We start from the raw sequence: 21,440 nt of genomic DNA, 5'->3' as shown, positions 1-21,440 counted from the left end.
ATCAGTCCTGAAGATTCATTGGAAGGACTGATGCTGAAGCTGAAGCTCCAATACTTCCAAAACTCATTGGAAAAGACCCTGATGCTGGGAAAGATTGAAGGCAGGAGGAGAAGGGGACGATAGAGGATGAGATGCCTGGATGGCATCACTGACGCGATGGACATGAGATTGAGTAGGCTCCAGGAGTTGGTGATGGACAGGGAGGCCTGGCATGCTGCAGTCCATGACGTTGCAAAGAGTCAGACATGACTGAGTGACTGAACTGAACTGAATGTATCCCTCAGAATTCTTTTGATTTTAAAAATGTGTGTGAATGTCTATGTTCATGTGGATCTGAGTTATCTAATAAAGCTATCTATTTTCGTAGTTTTGCAACGTACCTAGCATTCTGATGGAGAAGGCAATGGCACCCCACTCCAGTACTCTTGCCTGGAAAATCCCATGGACAGAGGAGCCTGATAGGCTGCAGTCCATGGGGTCGCTAAGAGTCGGACATGACTGCGCGACTTCACTTCCAAGCATTGGAGAAGGAAATGGCAACCCACTCCAGTGTTCTTGCCTGGAGAATCCCAGGGACGCGGGAGCCGGGTGGGCTGCGGTCTATGGGGTCGCACAGAGTCGGACACGACTGAAGCGACTTAGCAGCATCAGCAGCACTCTGAAATACCGTCTTTGATCTGGCCTCTTTGCCCTTTATCATCTTGGTCCATACCCAAGAAATGGGTGATACATTGACCAAGAAATCAAAAGCAGAGGGAAAGAAGAGCTTCTAACCTCTTTGTGTGTGTGTGCGCACTCAGTCGTGTTAGACTCTTTGCAACTCCATGGACTGTAGCCAGCCAGCTTTAGAAAACAAAATAAATACATTTTGAATCAAACTAATTTAGTTTTGAATCTTGACTGCTTCTGAATGACCTTAGGTAAAGCACTAAAATACTTCCATTGTTTGTAAACTGGTCGTAATACTTGGTAGTTGTATTACTACTTAATACTTAATAATATGGTAATCATGAGAATTAGGTGATGTATAGGAAAATTCCAGAGAGTGGATGGTATGGGATATTCATTCTATTCACGACGATTGACTTTTCATGTTTGAGATAGCAATTGCCTCACTTTGCAAGTTGTATTAGACTCAATATACTTCATTTAGTCACTTTTTAAAATTTTTTTATTTTTACATTTCTGACTCAGGACTAATAGCATGTCATAGTTTAATTGGAAACACTTTTTATTTCTCATGGATGCATAAAATATAAAATGTTTTTAATACTTGATTACATTTTAGATTTAATGAAATAGTTAAATGCTTCCACATTTATTTTGAAATGTGCTCTAGGGAGAAAATTCGTTCTAGAAAGATCTGGTCCTTAAGGTGATTAGACTATGTACACTGTTTTTGTTGAAAATTGTGAGAAGAAATGCCACTAGATTAAGAGCATACATCTGAATCCCTTCTGGCAAAAAGAGTGAAGTTACACTAGAGATTTAGTTAGTGCTCTATGTTTGACGCTTTTAATCAGGTGAACTTGCTGCTAGCTTCCTGTATTCGAAGTTTTTCTCAAGCTATTATTGATCACTACTCCACAAAAGAAATTGATACGAAAACATTTTTGCTTTATAATGCATATGAATTTGTGGGGGAGATTAGCAACAGCTGCTTTGATCTGACAGCACATAATAATTGTTAAAGTGGATCAATGAAACTTCCATTTACTTTAGTACATTAAATGAAAGAAATCTGTTGCTCAAAACCCCTATTTCTGGCAAAGCAATTTACATTTTCAGAGTATCTGCCATTCAGGTTTGGATGTAGGATCTATTTATTTTTGAGGCTTTGGCCGTGGCTCATTTCAGTCATATGACCTTGGGCAAATCATTTGATCCAATTCTTAGCTTCTTCATCTGTAAAGCAACTATAGCAATTCCAAAAACAATACTTCCCTGTCCTTTCTATTCTGGCCTGTGGGAATTTTAGGTATGTGGATGGAATTACTCAGGAAGTGAAATATACTGTCTGTGTCGAGCAGCATAAGTAGGAGAGAGAACACCACTGTCTAACAAGCTGATCAGATTTGGCTGGGGATGCTGTCCTTCTGTCACAGGCCAGTTTTTTGAAAGACAGGTTTAACTTCTTGATTCTTCTCTCCACTTAAATATGAATCATCAAACTATTAGATAAGGTGATTCAAGTCTGAGATGACACTAAGACCTTTCAACTCTGTATCTTGCCGCCCTCTCCAAGTTTTGCACATCTGCAGTCTTCTCTGAATTTATCGTGGGAGGATAGAACTGCGCTGACTTTGGGAAAACTTTAGGAAGTAAGATTAATTCTGTGTCCTCTTGAACATATGCCTCAAGGTTCCAGTCATGGCCACCTGGACATCAGCTTTTGGCTAACTTAATCCAAAGACGTGATTCTAATGATGTCCCCCATGATTTTTGCCCTCTTGCTATTCAACCAAACGCTAGTCCAAGTACTGTTGTAAGAGAATTTGACCTTAAGATTATCCAAGATTATCCGCACGGGCCTTTAAAAGCAACAGAAGAAGGCAGATGAGATGTGAGAGGGCTGGTCAGAGAGATCAGAAGTGTGAGAAAAGCTTGAGCTGCCATTTCTGGTTTTGAAGATGAAAGGGGCCATGAACCAGGGCAGGTGGGCAGCCTCTAGATGTTGACAGCTACCCAGTGTTGGCAGCCAGCCAAGACATGGGGATTTTAGTCCTACAACCACCTGGAACTTTTACCAATAAGTAGATCCTTCTCTAGAACTTCTATAATGAATGCAGGGTGGCTGACACCTTGATTTCAGCCCTATTAGATTCTGATCATATTATTTAACCAAGTCCATTGGCTCCAAACCCTTAAAACATTCAATATCACCACTACGATGACCTACAAGACCTTCTAGAAAGAAAGTGAAAGCCGCTCAGTCATGACTGAGTGAAAGCCGCTCACTCTGACTCTTTGCCACCCCATGGACTATACAGTCCCTGGAATTTTCTAAGCCAGAATAATGGAGTGGGTAGCCTTTCCCTTCTCCAGGGGATCTTCCCAACCCAGGAATCGAACCCAGGTCTCCCACATTGCAGGTGGATTCTTAACAGCTGGATCATAAAGGAAGCCCAAGTATACTGGAATAGGTAGCCTATCCCTTCTCCAGGGCATCTTCCTGACCCAGGAATCGAACCAGGGTCTCCTGCATTGCAGGCAGATTCTTTACCAACTGAGCTATCAGGGAAGTCCCTGATATCAAGTGACCTCTTGCCACCTCTAGACTTTCCAGAGCTAACAACAAAAAAAGATGCCCTTTTCATCACAGGGGACTGGACTGCAAAACAGGAAGTCAAGAGATACCTGGAGTTAACAGGCAAGTTTGGCCTTAGAGTACAGAATGAAGCAGGGCAAAGGCTAACAGAGTTTGGCCAAGAGAACACACTGGTCATAGCAAATACCTTCTTCCAACAACACAAGAGACAACTCTACACATGAACATTACTGGATGGTCAACACCAAAATCAGACTGATTATATTCTTTGCGGCCGAAGATGGAGAAGCTCTATACAGTCAGCAAAAACAAGACCAGGAGCTGACTGTGGCTCAGATTATGAACTCCTTATTGCCAAATTCAGACATAAATTGAAGAATGTAGGGGAAACCACTACACCATTCGGATATGACCTAAATCAAATCCCTTATGATTATACAGTGGAAGTGACAAATAGATTCAGGGGATTAGATCTGATTGACAGAGTGCCTGCAAAACTATGGACAGAGATTCGAGACATTGTACAGGAGGCAGTGATCTTTTTCTTGACCACCAAGAAAAAGAAATGCAAAAAGAAAGAAAAAGAAATGCAAGAAATGCAAGTGATCACCACCACCCCCAAGAAAAAGAAATGCAAAAAATGGTTGTCTGAGGAGGCCTTGCAAATAGCTGAGAAAAGAAGAGAAGCTAAAGGCAAAGAAGAAAAAGAAAGATATATCCATTTGAACGCAGAGTTCCAAAGAATAGCACGGAGAGATAAGAAAGCCTTCCTCAGCGATCAATGCAAAGAAATAGAGGAAAACAACAGAATGGGAAAGAATAGAGATCTCTTCAAGAAAATCAGAGATACCAAGGGAACATTTCATGCAAAGATGGGCTCAATAAAGGGCAGAAATGGTATGGACCTAACAGAAGAAGAAGATATTAAGCAGAGGTAGCAAGAATACACAGGAGAACTGTACAAAAAAGATCTTTATGATCCAGATAATCACGATGGTGTGATCACTCACCTAGAGCCAGATATCCTGGAATGTGAAGTCAAGTGGGCCTTAGAAAGCATCGCTATGAACAAAGCTAGTGGAGGTGATGGAATTCCAGTTGAGCCATTTCAAATCCTGAAAGATGATGCTGTGGAAGTGCTGCTCTCAATATGCCAGCAAATTTGGGAAACTCAGCAGTGGCCACAGGACTGGAAAAGGTCAGTTTTCATTCCAATCCCAAAGAAAGGCCATGCCAAAGAATGTTCAAACTATTGCACAATTGCACTCACCTCACACACTAGCAAAGTAATGTTCAAAATTCTCCAAGTGAGGCTTCAACAGTTTGTGAACCAAGAATTTCCAGATGTTTAACCTGGTTTTAGAAAAGGCAGAGGAACCAGAGATCAAATTGCCAACACTCAATGGATCATAGAAAAAGCAAGAGAGTTCCAGAAAAACATCTACTTCTGATTTACTGACTATGCCAAAGTCTCTGACTATGTGGATCACAACAAACTGTGGAAAATTCTGAAAGAGATGGGAATACCAGGTCACCTTACCTGCTTCCTGAGAAATCTGTTTGCAGGTCAAGAAGCAACAGTTAGAACCTGACATGGAACAAGAGACTGGTTCCAAACTGGGAAAGGAGTATATCAAGGCTGTTATTGTCACCCTGCTTATTTAACTTTCATGCAGAGTACATCATGTGAAATGCCCGGCTGGATGAAGCACAAGCTGAAATCAAGATTGCTGGGAGAAATATCAATAACCTCAGATATACAGATGACACAACCCTTATGGCAGAAAGCAAAGAGGAACTAAAGAGCCTCTTGATGAAAGTGAATGAGGAGAGTGAAAAAGTTTGCTTAAAACTCAAAAACAAAAAACAAACAACTAAGATCATGGCAACTGGTCGCATCACTTCATGGCAAACAGATGGGGAAACAATGGAAACAGTGACAGACTTTATTTTCTTGGGCTCCAAAATTACTGCAGATTGTGGCTGTAGCCATGAAATTGAAAGACGCTTGCTCCTTGGAAGAAAAGCTATGACAAACTTAGACAGCATATTAAAAAGGAGAGACATTACTTTGCTGACAAAGATCCATCTAGTCAAAGCTATGGTTTTTCCATTAGTCATGAATAGATGTGAGAGCTGGACCATTAAAAAAAGCTGAGTGCTGAAGAGTTGATGCTTTTGAACTGTGGTGTTGGAGAAGACCCTTAAAAGTTCTTTGGACTGCAAAGAGATCCAACCAGTCCATCCTAAAGGAAATCAATCCTGAATATTCATTGGAAGGACTGATGCTGAAGCTGAAACACCAACACTTTGGCCACTTGATGTGAAGAACAGACTCATTGGTAAAGATCCTGATGCTGGGAAAGATTGAAGGTGGGAGGAGAAGGGGATGACATAGGTTGAGATGGTTGGATGGTGTCACCAACTCGATGGACATGAGTTTGAGCAAGCTGCGGGAGTTGGTGATGGACAGGGAAGCCTGGCGTGCTGCAGTCCATGAGGTCACAAAGAGTTGGGCATGACTGTGTATCTGAACTGAACTGAACTGATTGTGTGTGCAGTTAAATTTGTGGCAGTTTGTTATGGTGGCAAGAGTAAATGAATACCCTATCCATCTATCTACTCATCCATCTATTTAGCAAATATTTATTGAGTTAAGAACTCCCAGGAACTGATGATAAGGCAATGACAAAGAGATTAAAGTTCTTGTCCTCATGGAATTTATATTTTAGTGACTATACCCAGACATTTAAAAAGACCCTAGATCTTCTAGTTTATTGCTGTTTGAGTCCCTAGGCCAATTAGATTAGAATAAGTCTAGATCTGTGAAGTGTTCCTGACATTGGAGAATGCTCTAGATGAAGCATTGTCCCCCATGGTCTATGTCCTATGCATTTGGATGGACTCTCAAATCTACTTGGTTAATAGTTTCCGGTCTAATTGTCTCAGATGCTTTTTGGATGAGTTTATAAACACAATACACATATCATAAAGTAGCTCCCGGCAAAGATTTAGCAGGAATTATGTATAAAGGAGCACTTAACAAAGATGCAGCAAACTTGGGTCCTAGAAATTCTAAGAGACAGCTGATTAACAATATTTAGTGACTCCAGTTACAACACTGTCTTACATATTTGAAAGTTGCTAACACCATCATAGATCTTAGAAGTTCTCATCACAAGGAAAACAAATTTGTAATGATGTAAGGTGACAGATGCTAACTCACCTTCACGTGGTAATTATTTCACAATATATACATATATCAAATCATTATGGTTTGCAATTAAACTTATACTATGTGTCAATGACATCTCAATAAAACTGGAAATCAAAACAAACTAAATCACAATATGTGAAGGTTGCTCACTTAAGGAGCGTCTCCTCATAATCTCCCCAGGAATGGAAAAGTGGAACCAGGCTGAGGAGGCGGATTCCCCCATTCTTCTACAAGAAGTTAATGGTCATGGTGGTAAACCTATATCTTTCTTATATAGCTCACTATTTCATTTGCTCAGAAAATGCATTAAGTCTAAGCAGCACGCTTCTTTCCACTGAAGAGTCTCAACAAGTCTCCCATCAAATCTAGGATTTTTCCTGTCCCAAATGTGTGCCCTGATCTCAGGGTCAATTACCAAAGAGTATAGAAGAGGTTGGGGGGTGTTGTATGGTCATAAGAAAGCTCCAGTTTGCTTTCTTCTGAGAGTGGAAACCTCCTTCACTGCTCAGGTCTCCTGCAGGGTGGAAACCTCCTTCACTGCTCAGGTCTCCTGCAGAGGCGTGTCTTGGCTCGGACACAGGGCAAGGCTGCAAAGGTGTCTGATGCATTTGGTAAATGGGAAATGGCTGCAAGACAGCACACTTTCAACCTTTCAAGGATTTATAGGAGAGGGGGGCGGCAGAGGATGACATGGTTAGAGAGCATCACCAACTCAATAGACATGGATTAGAGCAAACTCTGGGAGACACTGGAGGACAGAGGAGCCTGGTGTGCTGCAGCTTAACAGACGGACACGACTTAGGGACTGAAAAACAGCAACAACAGAGGAGGATTTGCTGTGCTGGCCCACGGTAAACACTCAATTTTTTATTCAATGAATCAGTGAATGATGTACTGTGTGGTCCTCTCTTTGGCATCTTCCAAATAACTGGTAAAAAACACACTGCTCTCAGTGGCTCTTGGTGTTAAGTCTGTTGCATTTGTCTTCCTGGAGGTACTGAGACCAGCCTTTAGGGAAGAGAAAGCAGGCCCAGTGTACCACAGCAAGCAATGGACAGCTCGGCAGGTGTTTAAGAAAAGAAGCGTGTGAGCGGATTTTGACAGGCTTTTCATCACACCCTTCCCCTTATTACATTGTTGCCTAAAACCCTAACAGAAATTTTTAAAAATTTTGGTTGGTCATCACAAAAATATAAACATTGCACTACTTCCCTTGAATATCATTATTCTATATTCACAGTTTATAAGAAACTTTGAAAGGGCTTCCCTGACAGCTCAGTTGGTAAAAAAAAAAGAAAAGAAAAGAAATCCGCCTGCAGTGCAGGCGACCCTGGTTCGATTCCTGGGTTGGGAAGAGCTGTTGGAGAAGGGATAGGCTACCCACTCCAGTCTTTGGGCTTCCTTAGTGGCAAAGACGGTAAAGCGTCTGCCTGCAACGTGGGAGACCTGGGTTCGATCCCTGGGTCAGGAAGATTCCCTGGAGAAGAAAATGGCACCCCACTCCAGTACTCTTGCCTGGAAAATTCCATGGATGGAGGAGCCTGGTAAGATACAGTCCACGAGATCGCAAAGAGCTGGACACGACTGAGTGACTTCACTTGAAAGGATAACACATTTTCTAGACAGACCTACATCTCACCACCTGGTTAGACGGTTACTTACGGTATTTATAAGAAAGCAATACACTCACACAGAAACATAGATAATATTCAGTGATTTCCATTAGAAGAACTACAAACTCCTCAAAACCTTTATGTGTATAAACACTCAACCAGACTGGAGGTAGAAACAGAGCTTGAAATAGTGGGAGAATTACTGGGCAATAATCTTGTTAGTGTGGCCCAATTATATTATTGCTTTTAAAATTTAAATATTGTATCACTTAAGTTTTTTCATTTGTGATAAAGATAACTTCAAGGCTCAAGAAATAAATTTTAAGAAAAAAATATGGGATTCATCTGGGGGAAGTAGAGGCAGAGCTATAATAGTTTTGCAAAATCTAAAAGTCACTGAAAGGAGCATCATTTTTTTGTTTTCTGCCATCTCAAAATGGATATAAATAGGCTCACAAAAAGCTGATATTAAAGTACTGTGTTTTGGGGGGGAAAAAGTAAATTGATCTTGGAAGGATCCAATCAGAACTGTACTCATAATAACACTGCCATCATTACTTTTTTCTTTATTACTTGGAACATTAATCCAAGATGTATATAAGAGCCTCATACAGAAAGCAGGCAAGCAAACAAATATCAATAATATTTTCAGTTTTTCTAAGGAAATGTGTCTATTGTATTTTTCAATTCCTCCTTCATTGATGGTTAAGCTGATGCTGACTATATACATTTCCCCTTGCTGTCAATGTGAAAAATATATATTTTTGAAGAGGATGATAAAAATGGAAAGCTTATTTCCTACTAGGCGGAAAATTCCTCCTACAGGTTCGTGTTTGGCTTGAGTAAACCGGAGTCAGCGCGGCGCGGAGTCGAGCTGGGCATCGTGGGGCCAGCGCTTCACCGGCGGCAGGACCGAGGGCTTTCAGGGGACCCGCCCCACGACTGGAGAGTTCAGGCTTTTCAGGAGAGACCGCGTGTGGCGAGAGGGCCGAGATTTCTTTGAAGGCGGCTGTGGCTGTGCTCCGTGCCAGCCCCACGCCCCTGGAAGGAAGGGCCCTGTGTGCTCCCAGCAGTGGGCAACATGAAGACGAGAAGTGAACGGAGCCCGAGAAGCAGTTCCGGGGGAGCTGGGCTCCCAGAATTTCCCGGGCCGGGGTGAGGGAGCATCTTTTTCAAGTGGGAGGGAGCGATGCTGTGGGGTCTTTTCCGTCCTGGATGACGGCTTCCGGAAGGGCAGAGGGACCAGAGCTCTAAACTGGAGGTGAGTGCCCAGGATGAGAACCGCGTTCGGGGTGGGGGTCCGGCTCAGGGCGGCGTCGGTCAGTAAGAGGCCCCCTGTCCTCGTGGTCCGCCTCCCGGACCCTGACAACCCTGTGCGGTGAGACCGGGGGAGCCAGGGTTCCGGGGCTTCGGGAGGCGGCAACATAAGGCGGAGGAACAGAGGCGAAGCCGTTTCCCACTGCCAGCTTCCAGTCCAGAGCAAACCCAAGCTGGGAGAGAGGAGGATACTTGAAGGTAGAGGGAGTTTCCAGTTTTGATCAGTTCTATTAAAAGGGACTCGAAGCACTGGAATTACGCGTGTGACTCAAAGTGCCTGAGGAACCTCTGAGTGAGTGGAATAACACGGGCCTTGCTGAGTTTTATGCAGTGTCAGGGCAAGGCTCTCCCACTGAAGGAGGCTTTAAAAAATTTTCTTTGGTCTCCAACCTGCTTTGAAATTTGCCTTTTAATTATGTCATGAATAACAAATATTCAGTGCAACAATTACACTGGTGACATTTTTATTTTTCTCTGCAGTGCCCACATAGAGACCCCTAAAAAGCCATTCTTTGGCTCTCCTGAAAGATTTTCATATAAAGGAAAACGAGAATGAGACCTTAATTATCCGCAAATCCAGAACAGGTGATATTTAAGTGACCTAAAAAGTACAAAGTATGATCCGGCCGAATATAGGAGATTCCTTAAATTAAAGCTTTAAAAATCATTATATGCTTTCTTGGTCCGATTAAGTAAAACTTTCTGTTGCATAAACAGAAAAGAACCCTTTTTTTTCCCCCTCTTGGGTTAGTATTTGCATGCTTGCTCACCGGGGATCCATTGTGAGTTTTTGTATACATTCAAGCATATTACACAGATATCTGGAGGCATATCTCAAAGGCCGTAGCTGAACTGGTGGAATCTCCTGCTCAGGAAGGTGCCAGTGATCAGTGGGGGGCTAAGGACTGGGAACCAGCTGGCATCAGATCCCTCAGTCCGTAGGTCTCTGTGGAGTACTCAGAGGGGGCCCAGTGGCTACAACACACACTGCAAACAGAGCTCAGCCGACAGGTTAACAAGTGGCCGGTTGTCCCCGCTGTCTCCCTGCCTCTGGGCAGGCCAGGAAATAGAATCCAGCCGGCCTGAGAGAGGTCAGGAAGACCTACAGAGGAGGACGCTGTTCTCCATGTCAGAGCGGGATCCCGGAAGGCTCCTGGGAGGCCGGCTGTCTCGTCGGAGTCTTCAGCCTGGGCTGAGGCTGGGTCTCTTGAGGTCAAGGACCAGGGTGTGGGCCACGGGGCCCATTCGAGTGAGCAGGCGGTGGGGCACGGTGGCCCCTCAGTTCCAGCCCCCCGTCAAGCCTTTCTTTCCGCACAACCTGCGGCCCTCTTTTGTTGTTCAGTCGCAAAGTCGTGTCTGAGTCTTGGCGACCCCATGGACTGCAGCACACCAGGCTTCCCTGTGTATCACCATCTCCCAGAGTTTGCACAAAATCGTGTCCATTTGAGTCCATGATGCCATCCAACCATCTCATCCTCCACTTCAGTTTAGAAGTGATGAATGGAAATTTATTTTTTTATGATTAACTAAAAATGCACATTGTTCTTGATCCACTAAACTTGCCTTTGATCCAGGACTATCAAGATGTGCCTGGGTGCTGAATTTGTCTGCAGTTCAGAGTTCTTCTGACAGTCTGATCCCTTTAGGTGAACTTACATGGTGGGAGCAGTGGTGGAACTAGAATGATGGAGCAAATGCAGGATGAAACCTGGAGACTAAGCATTGTTAAGATTCATACAGAGAAACTACAAACACAAAAGCTATTTAGACACTGAAAGCAGTGTCTGTCTTGGAAAGAGGCTCCATCGGGGCAAGCAGTTCCTGATGGATCTCTGGTTTCCCAAGGCAAAGCCCTTTGATTAAATACTTCTGCCTGCTTCTGAAGTGAACTGAGGGGTCCAAAGGAGGAATGAGAACTATCTTCTGGGGGAGGGAGAGCTGGACAGTAAAAGTTTATCTCTGATGGAATATCTCTGCAAGCAGGAACTATTAGCATCTAGAAAACAAATTTTGTATTGCATTTTTGACTACTGGCATATTAAAAAATATATATTGATTCTTGAATATTTATTTTTCATCTAATCACCTCACTAAAATCTTATATTAATTCTAATAGATTTAATTTCACTTTCTTTGAGGGAACACAAAACTACCTATGTATAACTTTGTCCATCTTGCGAGATAGGCGATAGACTACAGGTTAACACCTGGTAATCTGCAAAGCAATTTCACTCACGTTTCATCATCCACCCACATTACTCTCATGCTGCCCACACTTCTACGAAATCATCGCCCACGGTTCTCTGCAGGTCACTAAGCTGTTTGTCATCTTCCCAACAAGAAGGTGACATCTTCGCTTTTCACATTAAGGAGATTAACGCACAGAGCAGTTCTGCAACCAGTCCAGGCTCACAAGCCCTGAGCCAGGGTGCCCGCCCCAGAAATATGACGCCACATCTCCACTCTTACACACTCCCCGCCACTTGCTTTTCCACAGAGTGTCCCACTTGTCCTGGTTCACAAGCTGAATCCCTGTTTACTGATCCAAACCACATTCAGGCAGAGTGGCCTGACCCTCTCACCCAGCTGGATGGGCAGGGACAGGTGCAGATGATGCAGTCTGCCACCTAGAGTGGGTGCCTGGGATCCTCTGCACAGAGGGTGGTGGCAGTGCCCTTGGGAGCCTGGGACATCCCGGGAAGCACCCAGTGTGAAGGCATTTGCTGACTGTCTTTGTTAGTTTGCAGCATTACCAAAGAGGGAAAAAAAAAAAAATCAATTTCCTGCCATCTCCTCTACTCCAAATGTACCTAGATCTCTTTCCTTTCTTAACTAAGCACTCACTTCCTGATGAAAGGAAAAGAAAGAGAGCTTTTCCTCATTGATAAAAGAGGGAGTTCTCATCAGGCTTTAAGCAGCTAGGTCCGGTTCAGTGATGGCGATGTGATGGAATGAATGGAAGGCATGCAAAACCTCCGGCTTTACTCATCAAGGATGGGGCTGTACCACCACACACTCTGGGAAAGAGTTACCTGGTCTAAGTTGAAGAACCTCCCTCCCAAATTCAAGCCCTTACTGGAACCTCTGAAGTTGGCCTTATCTGGAAATCAGGTCATTGCCAATGTAATTAGTAAAGTGAAGATGAAGTCATATGGGAATAGGGTGGGCCCCTAGTCCAAGCCTGACAAGGACAGGTGTCTTTATAAGAAGTGGAGATGAGACTCAGAGCCAGACACACGGGGGAAATGTCATGTGGAGATGGAGGCAGCCACTGAAGTGATGCCTCTACAAGCCAAGGAACCCCAAAGATGGCTGGACCCACCAGAATCGAGGAGAGAGGCAGAGAACAGATTCTTCCCAAAAGACTGAGAGTCCCTTGGACTGCAAGGAGATCCAATCAGTCCATCCTAAAGGAAATATTCATTGGAAAGACTGATGCTGAAGCTGAAACTCCAATACTTTGGCCACCTGATGTGAAGAACTGACTCATTGGAAAAGACCCTGATGCTGGAAAAGATTGAAGACAGGAGGAGAGGGGGATGCCAGAGGATGAGATGATTGGATGGCATCACCGACTCGATGGACGTGAGTTTGACCAAGCTCCGGGAGTTGGTGATGGACAGGGAGGCCTGGCATGCTGCAGTCCTTGGGGTCGCAAAGAGTCGGACACGACTGAGCGACTGAACAACAACCACCACCACCACCAAAACCTGGAGGGCATGACTCTGCTGACACCTTGGGTGTGGACTTCTGGCCTCCAGAACTGACACAGTACTTTCTGGTTATTTAAGCTGCTCAGTTTGTGGTAATTCATTACAGTGGCCCTACACAGCCTGCACAGCCTTCAGAAGCAGATTCTGATCCCCTTGGTCATCATCCTAGCAGGTCATGTGTTTCAAGATATAGAGACAGTGAGAAGAATGTTTATTCTGGGCAGAGGCAACCATGGCGGTCTACAGGGAAGAGCAGGTGGAGGCAGCTGAAAGTACGTGCCTGCCCACCAGCATAATGGTAAGAGTTCACGGTGGTAAGATGGGCTTTTATGGACTGACCATGTACAGGGGCATCAAGTGAGGGCACAGAAGCCTCTTTTCCTGGGACCTTCTGTCCCATGGGACTGCTCTCTTGGATCATTGCAGAACCATCAGTGTTCACAGATGCATGTCTCCACCATCTCCATCCTGCAAGATTGTCAGGCCTCTAGAAGATCTTGTGAAGAATTCTTGGAAGAAAGGACATTGAACTTGGAGAAGTGAAGATTGAAGTGGTAGGAAAGTTTTATATGATGTTTGCTGGCCTGTCATTTGGAAAAGGGACTAGACATTATCCTGCGTGGTTCAGATGAGAGATATAAACCAGATAGTAATATCTGGCATATATTTCACTTACTATAGGGAGTGATTTTCTCTTTGGAAATAGGACAAGCTAGCTTATGAAGTGGTGCTGAAGAAGACTCTTGAGAGTTCCTTGGACAGCAAGGAGATCAAACTAGTCCATCCTAAAGGAAATCAACACTTAATATTCATTGGAAGGACTGATGCTGACGCTGAAGCTCCAATACTTTGGCCACCTGATGCAAAGAGCTGAATCATTGGAAAAGACCCTGATGCTGGGAAAGACTGAGGGCAGGAGGAGAAGGATGTGACAGAGGATGAGATGATTGGATGGCATCACTGACTCAATGGACATAAGTTTGAGCAAACTCCGGGAGACAGTGATGGACAGGGAAGCCTGGTGCGCTGCAGTCCATGGGGTGGCAAAGAGTCGGACACGACTCAGTGACTGAACAACAACATCTCATGAAGTAGTGGGGCTGTTTAGGATAGGACTGGATAAACAAGTAATGGTCATACAGACTAGGTCAGTGAATACATTTCACACAACCACATATTAAGCAACTGATTCTTCTTGGTGTGCCACACTCTGCACAGAAAAAAGAAAGTTCAACACAGTTTGGCCATGAAACTAATGTTCTGATAAAGTGTAGTTTAGTAAATTTGGAGAGGGGCATAGATCAAAGGGCAGTTACGTGGATCTGGCATCTCTTAGACGCCTTGATTCTTTTCAGACCAGCTAGTTATGTCTGAGTGGAAGAAGAGTTCAGGAGAGTTTACATAGATACCTGATCATTCCAAATCTACCTTTCAGGAATTGTGGAGTAGTATTCTATTAATAATAGTTTACTCTGTAAACTTAGGACATTAAAAGGCTTTCGAGTTTCATAAACATAACGACGCTGAAGAAAACATGAAGCAAATTTCTAAATCGTGCTAAAATTTGTATAGAATTCCGTGGGGCGGGGGGACTCTTAATTCAAAATTAAAAGCTCTGTGAAATAAACTTTATGCAAGTCAATTGTAAGACGTAAGAACTAAAGAAATTTTTTGTAAACAATCAGCTCTCAACAGTTCATCAGCATTTGAAAGGACCATAAGAATAGGTCCCATAGAACTCACAGAAATACATGAGGAGACTCTGAAACAGGCTGACTGGGAATTCTTAGGTTCTCATTAGCAGCTGTTTAAATAGACTATTAGTGGAAAACAGTTGTTTCTATTTTTCAGAAACTAGTTAAATATCAGGGTGAAAGATCTGGTACAAACTTTTCAAAATCCCCAAAATTCAATTCAATGCTTTATTTCCTGTGTTATTTAATGTGTCTGAATTTGAGTTGAAAAGTTTAAATCTCTTTTCATGGACTTCTATAGGCTACAACATACATTTTCGGAAGTACTCATAGATAAATCTAAGACTGTTTGATGTTCACACACATGGGCGCATGTTATCTCATTATTTCTTTTACTTCTGCATATTCTGTGACATGACATTAATGTATTATTAGAGCTGTTGATATATGGAATCTCCGAACTGTTTCCACTAGAAGCTATTTCAGGACTACTGGCGCAATTAGAAAAAAAAGTACCCAAGTAAGGATTGCCTCCGAAAAGTAGGGTGGTTGGAAAACCCTACTCTGCTGGCAGAGCCCCATATTTTAACTGTAAATGTTTTAATGCCGTTTATTGGCTCATGTTTCTCAAATGCAATACACTGCATCGTTAATTTTGTAGCTACATCTCTGAAAGCTGTAAATTGAGCATTCCCACCATCTCCATTTTCTGAAACCTTTAATAATGTTTGTGAAAGAACAAAGGAAGAAGAGATTGCTGTCATAGAAACCCTTATCTCTCTTTTGCTCCACAGCAGTCACTGGAAAGACAGCCTATCTTAGATGTCCACGATTCATTACTCAGAATTAAAGAAAACAAGTTCAAGCTTAGATGCTAGTTTGCATCTTCCAAAGAGGACCCTGATCCAGTCACCCCTGGCTTGTCACACTTGGCTTCTCTTTTAAAAATAAGGACCTACCCCCAAACATCCGACACATATTCGAGTTATCCAGGGAGGGACGGATTAGAGAACCAGTTATCGCTGAGTGAGTCACAGAGTCCTTAATTTATTTGGCCCCCACCTGGTGTTGGCAATCAGAGGCAGGATGAGTCCTGTGAAACACACGTGCAGCTGAGCCGGGCATGAGGGGTCATGCCTCACGCACAGGCCCACAGAAGGACAGGGGACGAGCCACCACCAGGGGATATAATACATTAAGTCACCTACTCCTGTGCGTTGTACTAATTTATACAGTGTCACTACACTGGTTTACAATATCATATATGTGTATAACATTGTATGTGTGTGTAATGTTGTCTGGGGCTTCCCAGGTGGCACTACTGATCAATCTGCCTGTCCACGCAGGAGACAAAAGAGACGCAGGTTCGATCTTTGGGTCGGGAAGATCCCCTGGAGTAGGAAGTGGCAACCCACTCAACTATTCTTGCCTGAAAAATCCCATGGACAGAGGAGCCTGGCGGGCTACCGTCCATGGAGTCACAGGGAAAGGACTGAGCGACCGAGCACACACACATAATGTTGTGAGATGGTAATGACTCTCCCGTTTAATCCTCAGTCAAGGCCAGGCCCCACATGAAGGGGCGGCCACGATCTCAATTTGTCATGCCAACCTCACAGAAAAGACGTTATCAAAGTATTGTGTGCAGATGAAGAAGTTTAAGTTCAGAGAAGTTACACGATCTGCCCAAGGTCACATCTCTTCTGCTCTCAAATGTTACTCTTTATCCCACTCTGCAGTTCACCCACTTGTCTGCTGCATTTTTTTTTTAAGCACAGTCTAATTACAAACCCTTGAAAGTGTGTTATTCATAAACAGAAATTCCAGCCACTCTATGTCCTAGAGCAGGCCTGATCTTGTGGGGCTGGGGACGCAGGCTGGCACTAACAGCGTCACCCGCTCCTCCGGGTTCTGCTTATCCCCACTGGTCCCCTGGGGAGACCGCTGGCCCGGCGGTGCACTGGCAAACTGTTCGGCCCCTCTGACCATTTCACACAAGGTCCAGCTGACATGAAAACAGGACAGAAATTGCAAGAAAAGAGCAGGCAGTCGAATTATGCTAAAGCTTGTGCTTTGAAAGGACACCAGCAGAAGGACAAGGTCACTGTATTTGAAGGAACAGCCCCTTTCATGCCTTCTTTCAGTCATTTATACTGGGTCTCAGTCTCAAAAACATTTTGCTATAGAACTGGAAAGAAATATATCTTTGAATATGAATTGACCAAGACATCGATTATGCGCAAGTAGGGAAAAAGGAAACAGAAAATGAAATCGCTCGCAGAAACACGGAAATTAAGAATGAAAATTTTTTTCCTAATCGTAATGCTGCAAATTTCTGATCTATTTTTAGGTAAATATATCTGTCATGAAAGACATCTGCTTAAATAAAAATGTATATGTGATTCTGTGGATATGAATAAAATATAATCATGAAGCAACATTTATTAAAATGCTATCAAAGCTAAATTGTTTTTAGGCTGAAAATACTGTTATAATTGGGGATCCTGTGATGAGCTTCTACTGGCAGGATTGGAGCTGTGGAAATAGCCACTTTAAAGAATAGTTTTGCGTTTTAGAGCCAGAATGCTCCGATTTGGTAATAGGACCCTCCGGAAATACAGCAAACTGCATTCCAGCATCGTACTGACAGGTTTCTAAGATAAGTAGAAAATGAAGCTGAAGCTAATATTTTTCCCCCTCAAATGTCAGAAAGATATTAACCAGAAAAATAGCTGAATGTCAAATTCCTGGTGCCTCCATTTAGAAACGTTCCAAAATAATTAGCTGTGTGTAGGACCAATTAAGGCTGTGATAGAAACGATAAAATCTCCATTTTGATAAAATCGAAATAGGGGTATATTCCTAAACCCAATCACTTCTTTTGTGAAGCATATGAACATTTATAAGTTAAAGAATTAAATAAGTATTGATAGTATCAATATAACGAGGCAGACACGGGAGCCAACTGGTTTGAACAGTCTAGGGCTCCCAGGAGATTTATCTGTCTTCCTGGCAGCTGTACTTACTCTTTACAGGGTTCCTTGAGGACGAGGAGATTCTAATCACCTTTTGAATATCACTGTTTCTCTTCTTTTATACAAAGACACAGATGATGCTTAGATTCCAGCTCCAGGTCCAAGGACCAGGCGGACATTAGCCCATGTGGGGGCAGCCCCTACTCCCACTCCAGCAAGGTGGAAAAGACTCTGGTGCTCCCTTTTCACGACCGCCAAGCACAGAAGGAAGCGCTTACGCAGGAGAAGAGTCACAGTGAAAAACTGGAGACAGTAATGGTCCACATATCACAGGCTCCTGTGAGGGTTACTGAGGAAACATTTGCGAATCACACAACTCAGAAGTGTTGACTATAATTTAGATTTCTGGGAGTGGGTATTCCATGCTTCTTTCATCTCTGACTTTAGCATTTCTGACTTATCTCTATCTCTTATTTGATGCTGTTAGACAGTAAAAGTATGAATTATGAATCAAGAATACTTAAGCAAGTTTCACAAAGTAGAAATGCTGTAACTAAAACTTTCAGTTTAGATCATAAAAGGTTGAATTACTAACACTCAACTTTTACTTTCCTGAAAGAGTAACCATCTCATCTAAATGTCTACATTAACTCTATAGTTCTTAAATATTTTGCAATGTGTATCAATTCATCCCATTATGAGCATTCTTAAGTTCCTATAACCCTAGCTGAAGTTGTTTTTACTAAACATGCTTAATATTCAACATACAAGTAGGTCCTGCTACTGAAAGATAGCTACAGACTCTGATGAACCCATGATTCCCTGAATAGTCTGCCTGATATAAGGAGACTTTTAACAGTAATTTAGGAATTATATGAAAAATAATGATTCCAAACAAAGGACTTGTTTGTGATGGAAACTGTCATATGTGCAGTTTTTGGTTTGATTTTTTTTTCCTTTCTATACAATAAGCAGATTATATTGCAAAGTTTTCATCCACTGTTCCACTAAATTACTAACTTATTTACAGGGCTGTCAGAAATTAACTTCAAATGTTGACTTACACCGTGCATATGAGAAATACGAGACTTCAAAGTTAGCAACATGAAAGAAAATTAGATTCACATCGTTTCAACAGGTACAAAAAGAAAATCACATTGTCAATGAACAGACGTACATTCGCTGCCTCCCAGGAGGTCAGCATGACTTGCTCATACCTTTGTTTGGGTGAAGCAGATTCACTTGAGTGCACCAGTGCTTTCCAAAGTGTACCGAATGATATTTTTTTTAATAAATGCATCAGCATATATTTTTTAAATCAGTACTTACCATCAGCTAAGTAACTAAGTAACAGTAAGATTATCTGTTTTTCTATTTTTTTTTAAGAAATAGGAGAACGTATTAAAACTCTCCAAACAACCTGTGCCAGATTTTAATAATATTGTTTTTAAAATTCATCATAAATCAATTAATAAATGGCAGCCCACTCCAGTACTCTTGCCTGGAAAATCTCATGGACAGAGGAGCCTGGTAGGCTACAGTCCATGGGGTTGCAAAGAGTCGGATACGACTGAGTGACTTCACTTTCCCTTTTCAATTTCATGCATTGGAGAAGGAAATGGCAACCCACTCCAGTGTTATTGCCTGGAGAATCCTGGAGACAGGGGAGCCTGGTGGGCTGCCATCTACGGGATCGCACAGAGTCGGACACAACTGAAGTGACTTAGCAGCAGCAGCAGCAGTTAATAAAAAGTAACTTTAAGAGAAAATACCTAAAGGCAGAATTACTGTCAAGAGAAAGGACAAACTCAGAACCTACCAATATATTCAAAGACAGTTAAAAACTTTACAATTTTATTATTGTAAGATTACAGAACTGCTTCAGTGCTTCTGTGCTAAGTAAGCTGTACGTGTGAAGAGTAATAAATGAAATTGTTGATTTGACTATTTCCCTAGGGAGTAGGAGAAGAAGGGGTAGATCTCTGCTGTTTAGATCTCTAAGTGGATCTTGGTTTATATGCAATAATAAATCCTAAATGTGTTGCTAATTAACTCTACTTCAAAGCACTCCCCCATTTTTAGTGCTTAAAAGACATTATGACTCCTGGGGTAACTCACCATTCTTATTCTTAAAGATGTTCAGGATGGGAAGGATTTGCCGGTAGTAGGGCACCAACGCTTCCCCCACCATCTCAGCTGACACAACCAGATGCTGTAGGACTTTGAGAGTGACGCAGATGACCTGTCGGTTCCGTAGGTTCAAGGCATCTATCCAGTAGGAAAAGAAACAAGCCAGAAAGAGCATTAATTTCTACAGTGTTAGGCTGAAGCAGTTCTGTAGGCCATTTAATTACACTGTACTCTACTGGGGATCGCCAACGGGATGAGCCTTGACAATTACAGCTTGGAAAGATGTTTATAGCTCTTAATGCAAGAAACAGGATCTCGTTTGTGTATTATTAATATCTCTTCTCCCAACTTGCACTGATTCCTCATCAGTCCTAAGAAAGCAACTCGTTGTCCTTCAGAGAAGAGGCTGGTGATGGCTGGGTAGCATGAAAGATAAAAGATCAGTTCATATCACCAGAGTTAAGGGACCCCATGAAGGTGGACAGGGGATCAATTTTTATGCAACAGTCCCTTTCAGCTAGCAGTCCATGCTATGCTTAAACCACAGCCATGAAAAAAAAAAAAAAAAACCAACACTTGAGGGGGAAGAAGGGACTGGGTACACTGTGTTTGAGTAGAAACTATACACTGGTTACAAAAATCGAGAATACTGTCGGTAGAAGGGACAGTATTTAGACTCTCAAGACAGTAGGGAGTGAAAGGAATTTTTTTTTTTTTTTTAATGTTCAGAACTTTAGGAGGATTTAAGAGACCAAAGGAATACAAATGAACAATTTAAAGGCACAGTACAAGAACAATTCTGAAGGCACAGTACAAGCTGTACTGTGGAGACAGGACAGGAGACAGTGAGATGTCTGGCGTCCCCCACGTTGCACAGTCTGGAAACCTGCTCCAGTGCGGAGTGCAGAGGGCCAGGGACCAGGCCGCAGATAACTGGCTGTGTAAACCTGACCAGCTCCCCCATACTTTCTTGGTCCCAGTTTTCTTAACTATAAGAACTTATTATTTACTTTCTTAAATGGCTAAAAATTCCATGATTTAAATAGAAAAGCTATATAAAGCATTTATTAGAGAAGGTGGGCTTCCCAGGTGATGTTAGTGGTAAAGAATCTGCTTGCCAGTGTAAGCGACGCGAGAGACATGGGCTTGATCCCTGACTTGGGAAGATTCCCCTGGAGAGGGAAATGGAAACTCGCTCCAGTATTCTTGCCTGAAGAATCCCACGGATGGAGGAGCCTGGTGGACTATAGGCCATAGGGTTGCAATGAGTCAGTCTGAAGTGACTTAGCACAAATTATAGAAGGTCAAAGATGGTGAGTGATAAAACGGTCATGCCTGAGACTACTTCAGCACAAAGTTAGAGGCTCTTATTTGTAATATTCTACTTTCTAAAGAGAAGACTGACTATGACCTTAAAAAGTATGTATCGTTTATGGAGGGATAAAAGGAACTAGGCTATCCAAAAGAACACCACCATGGTCAAGGCACCTGTGAGGCAGTCCTCACCTCATTC

At 42.7% G+C, this 21,440-nt stretch overlaps 1 protein-coding gene across 6 annotated transcripts in view; it reads right to left on the bottom strand.

Moving 5' to 3' along the window:
- PACRG (parkin coregulated) overlaps window positions 1-21,440 on the bottom strand; it is a 530,120-nt gene that overhangs the window by 219,361 nt on the left and 289,319 nt on the right. For 5 of the 6 annotated variants that reach the window (XM_061428504.1, XM_061428499.1, XM_061428501.1 and 2 more), the window contains one exon: window positions 19,916-20,065. In XM_061428504.1, the coding sequence (XP_061284488.1) occupies window positions 19,916-20,065 (150 nt within the window). Of the gene's footprint in view, window positions 1-19,688; window positions 19,750-19,915; window positions 20,066-21,440 lie in introns of those variants that run through there. The other variant, XM_061428505.1, reaches the window with a different exon arrangement.

The sequence above is a fragment of the Bos javanicus genome, chromosome 9 (assembly GCF_032452875.1).
Source record: "Bos javanicus breed banteng chromosome 9, ARS-OSU_banteng_1.0, whole genome shotgun sequence".
Classification (NCBI taxonomy): domain Eukaryota; kingdom Metazoa; phylum Chordata; class Mammalia; order Artiodactyla; family Bovidae; genus Bos; species Bos javanicus.
Note: the sequence above shows the minus strand (reverse complement) of the source record. Positions and strands in the feature narration are given on the sequence as shown.